At 28.4% G+C, this 6,027-nt stretch overlaps 2 protein-coding genes across 2 annotated transcripts in view; one reads left to right on the top strand and one right to left on the bottom strand.

Annotated features, from left to right (window-relative positions):
• The window catches only part of LOC119665564 (protein ALP1-like), a 1,672-nt gene extending 1,104 nt beyond the window's left edge, over positions 1-568 (bottom strand). Inside the window, exon 1 of the mRNA XM_038074792.1 lies at positions 527-568. Within this exon, the coding sequence (XP_037930720.1) occupies positions 527-568 (42 nt within the window). The remainder of the gene's footprint in view (positions 1-526) is intronic.
• Positions 569-2,936: 2,368 nt separating this feature from the next.
• On the top strand, positions 2,937-4,169 carry LOC119676446. The gene is made up of 2 exons (XM_038087689.1): positions 2,937-3,838; positions 3,895-4,169. The coding sequence occupies exons 1-2, from the start codon at positions 2,984-2,986 to the stop codon at positions 3,997-3,999; spliced, it is 960 nt and encodes a 319-aa protein (XP_037943617.1). The 5' UTR covers positions 2,937-2,983; the 3' UTR covers positions 4,000-4,169.
• The last annotated feature ends 1,858 nt before the right edge of the window (positions 4,170-6,027 follow it).

Genomic DNA, 6,027 nt, shown 5'->3' with positions numbered 1-6,027 from the left:
AATCGCAAAGAAACGGCCTCATATGGCGAAGAAAACAGTTTTGTTCCACCAAGACAATGCACCGTGTCACAAGTCGATGAAAACGATGGCAAAATTGAACGAATTGAGCTACGAATTGCTGCCGCACCCACCGTATTCTCCAGATCTGGTGCCCAGCGACTACTGGCTCTTCGCAGACCTCAAAAAGATACATCGTGGTAAGAGATTTGGCTCAAATGATGAAGTAATCGCCGAAACTAACGCCTATTTTGAAGGCAAAGAAAAATCGTTTTACAAAGGCGGTATCGAAAGATTGCAAAAGCGTTGGAATGGTTGTATCTCCCTAAAAGAGGACTATGTTGATGAATAAAAACGAATTTTGGTAAAAAAATGTGTTTTAATTAGTTAGTCACACACATTATTGAACAAAGTGATGATTTGATAGCTGCATATTACCCACTGAATTTTTGAATACCATACTTTCCTGGTGTTCAGACGATGTTTCCTTTCACATTCTTTTCGCACCGCAGCCTGTTGGTACACTTACACCTGCTGGAGCGTTCGGTGGTGTGGCATTCATTTTTGGCATTATTGAGATGACTTTGATGTTTTGTGTATTTAAACAAAATGATTAGTGTTAACTATAATTTTTTTATTTAATTTAATTTATAGCCTTCTTTTAGGTAATCTACAACGAGATCACATAAAGTGATGACACCAACCCTTTCTGAGACACAGTTCTTTATAAAATGCGTTCTCTTTTTAAAAGTTTAGTAGTTACTTTGAAACCCTGTTTTCATTTAAAAGCTTGTTTTAAATAATTACAAAGACGAAACTGTTGTTTTTGTTTTGTCAATAAGTGACAACCAGTTTGTAAACTTCATATTTCCCAAGAATAAATAATTATTATGAAGCAAGTCTACTACATATACAAATATGCAATCTGTTATTTTTTGTTTGATACAATGTTACATTAACAATTTATTTATTCTAACAAAAGTTTGTTTTATCAATCTCTTTTTGTGCTTTCAATCTCTTTTTAATTCTTTCTCAGTAAAGTGGTAAAACCAAACTGCCAAAGCAGATGATTCTATTTTTGTTTTGTTGTATAATACTTACTTACTTACATGACATGCCGCTACCGGGTTTCGGCCTGATGCAGCATGTCTCTCCAGACGTCACTATCTAGTACATCAACTCCGGTCAATGCTCCCTCGACCACTCGACAGGAGACACGGTCTACTTCTACACCTTCTTCCTCCAACTATTAGCGTTTTTCGCTGGAGTTTCTTTAAATTTTCTCATGACACAACCAAGTCAGCAAATCCGCTGGACGTTAATTCACTCAATTATATCAATGTCGTGATAAAGCTCGTACAGGTCGTGGTTCATTCGAATGTGGTAGTCGTCGCCAAAATGTAGGGGATCAAAGATCTTACGAAGAGCCTCGCAGAGTTGTATGAACTTTGCAGGGATGCCGAGCTCACCCATTGCGACGTAAAAGCTTTTCCTACTGGAGTTATCGAAAGCTGTTTTATAATTGATAAAAAGGTGGTATGTTCGTAGCCGTTTTCCAAGATTAATCGCAGTGTCAATATTTGGTCAATGGTAGAGCGATCGGATCGAAAGCCCCACTGATAAAGTCCAATCAGTGAGTTGTCATGTGGTTTCAACCTTTCTCACAGTACAGTTGTCCTTTTTCAAAACAGGACAAAAGGTACTGAGATTCGCTGGGCATAATTTCAACCAACCATATTCTGCAGATAAGCTGATGCATGAACCCTATCAGCATATCGCCGTCGGCCTTAAACAATTCCTCAGGTAGGACATCTTCCGTAGTTGTGCGTAAGGAGTATATTTCCACTGTCTATCGGCATTATCGGGACTGAACAGAGGTTGTTTAATCGTGTAGAGAGTTGAGCAGTGAAGAATTCGGCTGTCTCTCGTGAATATCGGGGTGAGGGAATCAGGTGCTATGCACGATATTGTTTGCGTCGCAAATTCAGAAATCAGCCTCAGACCGTTGCTTAAACTCTTTAACTCTTTAACAATGGTATTTCAAAGAAGCATATACAAAAAAAAAATCATTGTACTGAGTTACCAAGCATGTCTTAATGCTACTAATATTTTATTTAACAAATTTTTTTTTTCTGCAACTAATAATAACTACTTTCACGAAAAAAAAAAAAATTATCATTAAGAATTTACAGAGTAACTAAAATTTTTAACCAGGAGTTAACCAGTAATTAACTAGATGTTAAAATATCTATTAATAGGCCTTTTCTTTTGTAAGCATATCACAAAAGAGCAACCGTTCATTTTAAAAATAACATTGGAAACTCAAGTCGAATGGTTGCCAAGGCTAAAAATTCGTCTATTGTGAACGATTTTTGGAAATACATACAAAATTTTCAGTTAACAGTCAACGAATGATTTCGTTAATTATTCGTATTTCGTGTATTTACATTGTTCGTAACAAATACGTTACGTTTTCTATTTATTATTTAATGTTAAAAGGCACAAAAATTCATATTTTATTCACAATCATGTAAAAAAAATATTCCTACCAATAATTGCAAAGAGTTATTACTCATTTTCAAAATTTTAACATAAAATTTTATTACGTGTTTTGCATATATTAGCCTAACAAATTTTTCATACTGACCAGAGTTGCCATCGAGAGTAATGCTAATTTTATTTGTTCTTTGGCGACATGCTTATAAAAGAAAAGCCCTAATGATATATGGAATTGTAATATGATTAGTTGTGTAAAGAATAGAAAAAGTTCAGCAAAAACAAAACTATCTTATTTTTATATTCTCAAATATTGTTTTGTTAAGCAGTGCTTTATTTCTTTCTTTCTCTTCGTTGATGTGAGATGTATTTTAGTATTAATTTAGTATTAATTCTTTAAATTGTTTGTTTTTATTAACTACTTCTATTTTTCTGTTATTACAAATAAAGGGAACGACGTCGTGCAAGTGATGGCTTTGTTGCTCAAGGCATGATGAACTCACTGACATATTTTAGTACCGTCAATTCAGCTTATGGTAGCTATAATTATGATGCTCAAAAGCACAATGCTTGGATAGAGTTACAGTTGCAAAAAGAAGCGAAGTCTCTAAGTTCAAAATATAAACCATATTTGCAAACTGAAGATTTAAACAATTCTCAGTTTAAGCAAAGCCAATTCCTTACAATGTCAAATGCGATATCAATGGACTTACAAAACCATCAACATTTTTATCGTAAACATGAACATTTTAGTAATAAAAGCAGTATATTTAACCCAACCAGTCAAAATTTAAAGGGATTTGATTCTACGTACCAGTCTGGAACACAGTATGTTCAGACAAGTGGAGCAGACGTGTTCTGCAATGTTAACTCACTTGCATTTCATAAAATACCATTGCAACAACAACTCTTCCAGTATCGACTTCTGCAACAAAAAAAACAGTTATTCCAGAAACGGTTTACCCTTGATCCAAACCAACAACAAGCAATAATTCGAGAACAGAACTACAAGCTTTCAAACCACCAACTACAAAGCGTGTCTTTGGTATCATCCCCGAAAGACGAGTTTTTCCAAAATGTAAATGCGTTTGGGAGTAGAACCAAATTTCAACAGTATCTAACATCGCCTCCACTTATTGCCCACAACCTTCAATCTGCGAACACTATTTTAAAAACATCCTATATAAACCAGCAATCACAGATCACTCCTGTTTTAACCATAAAATGCCCAGTATCTAACAGAATTAGTTCGGAGAAATGGAATTCGTTGCCACAAGCATTGAACGCATGTCATTTGAAAAAATCAAACAGATTGGATATGGGACGAATTTCAAGTTTTTTAAATGTAAGATGATTACTTTTTTTATTATACATTTTAACTAATACATTTTTATTTTTAAGCCATCGCCACCGCCAACCCTTATTTCTCAAAATTGGCAAACATTAATTAAACCTCTAAGGGAAAGGCCTATACTTGAAATAGCTGAGCACATGGAATCTGTATAACTTCACAATAGCGATTATACATTGATTAGAAAAATTTATCGATTCTTGCTATATTACAAATAACATTATATTATTAAAAACGTTTTGCTGTGCTATTAATTTATTGTGTTTACAACAAGAAAAGAACAATAATGTCTAAAACAATATCAATTATTTGTATGCATTTATAAAAAGCACTATTATTTACAACAATAATACTATTATTACATATAAAAATATTTTATTTATTATTATATTACAATATTATATACAAATTTATAGTGCTATTATATACTAAATATACATTTAATATAAAATTAAAATGATTTTAAAAAATAAATTAATTTTAAAATAATATATTAATGTTCAACCAAATATCAACACATAAAGAAACAACGATTGTTAAAACACACAACTGTATTTTAAATTTTTTAAAAAAAATACTTATGTTACATATAAATAGAGATACTCAGACGAACGTGGTAAAGTGATAGAATTTTATGTAAATTTGTAGTACTCGAACGTCACCAACTTGCCGGATTACCGAGGAACCATGGGCTCGTTTCCTTGACTACTCAACTACATTTTACACTCTATTATCAAACTCTATTTTTTAAATCCTAGTAAGTTTTTCGTGCTGAATGCAAAATCACATGAATAAATTTTTAAAAACTGTCTGAGAAAACTTTGACAATAAGAAAAGGAGAATATTTCGTGAAAGCTATTAAAATTATATTTTAGAGCATATACTAATTACATAATAAATGGAAGTCATTTGTACCCGCAATTTGTTTTAACAATAAATGATGTGGAAATCAATACGATTCCCTTCAATACTTCCATAAGGCATTTTCTACACATTATCAAAGGAATTAGTTATCACATTTATCAAGTTAATTACAATTAGATCAAAATTCTGCATATTTGCTATCTCGTATTAAAAACGATTCAATAATAAATAGTTTTAAAAATATTGGAATGTGTGAAGATTCATATTATTAGAACAATTATGATTGTGAGAAGTTGTTAATATCTTGAAATATATACCTAAAAACCAAAAAGCTTTGTTATTTTTTTAATTACTGTATACTGTAAATGTAACATATTATTATATATTATATTATATTATATTATATTATATTATATACATCACATTATATTATATATATATTATATACATCACATTATATTATATATATATTATATACATCACATTATATTATATATATATTATATACATCACATTATACTATATATATATTATATACATCACATTATATTATATATATATTATATACATCACATTATATTATATATATATTATGTACATCACATTATATTATATATATATTATGTACATCACATTATATTATATATATATTATATACATCACATTATATTATATATATATTATATACATCACATTATATTATATATATATTATATACATCACATTATATTATATTATATTTTTTAATATTATTTTACACATTAATTATATTATTTTACACACTACATTATTTAATATATATTATATTATATTTATATTATATTATATTTATTATATTATTATTATATTTATAATAAAATGTAGTATTATTATTTATAATATAATATATTATATTATTTTATATATTATACATTACATTTCATTATTTTATGTATTACATTATATTATGATATATATTTTATTACTTTATATATATTATTTTATATATTATATTACTTTATAAATATTGTTTTATGTATGACATCGTATTATTATTATATTATAACACTTTTTATATTATACTACTTTTTTTATATGGTATAATATAATATACCATACCATATAATATATATTATTTTATATTATATTATAAGATTTTATTATATTATATTATATTATATATTATATTGTATATTATATTGTAAATTATATTATATTGTATATTATATTATATTCTATATTATATTATAATATATATTATATTATAATATATATTATATTATATTATATTATATTATATATTATATTATATTATATTATATTGTATATTATATTATATT

This window comes from Teleopsis dalmanni, chromosome 1, assembly GCF_002237135.1.
Source record: "Teleopsis dalmanni isolate 2A chromosome 1, ASM223713v2, whole genome shotgun sequence".
In the NCBI taxonomy this organism is placed as follows: Eukaryota; Metazoa; Arthropoda; class Insecta; order Diptera; family Diopsidae; genus Teleopsis; species Teleopsis dalmanni.
This window is presented reverse-complemented; position numbering and strand designations above follow the sequence as displayed.

Excerpts from the sequence above, each read along its gene's own strand:
- LOC119676446 (XM_038087689.1), top strand. The coding sequence starts at position 2,984 with ATGATGAACTCACTGACATATTTTAGTACCGTCAATTCAGCTTATGGT. Across the intron at positions 3,839-3,894 it reads GAATTTCAAGTTTTTTAAAT|CCATCGCCACCGCCAACCCT; the intron begins GTAAGATGATTA and ends TTTATTTTTAAG.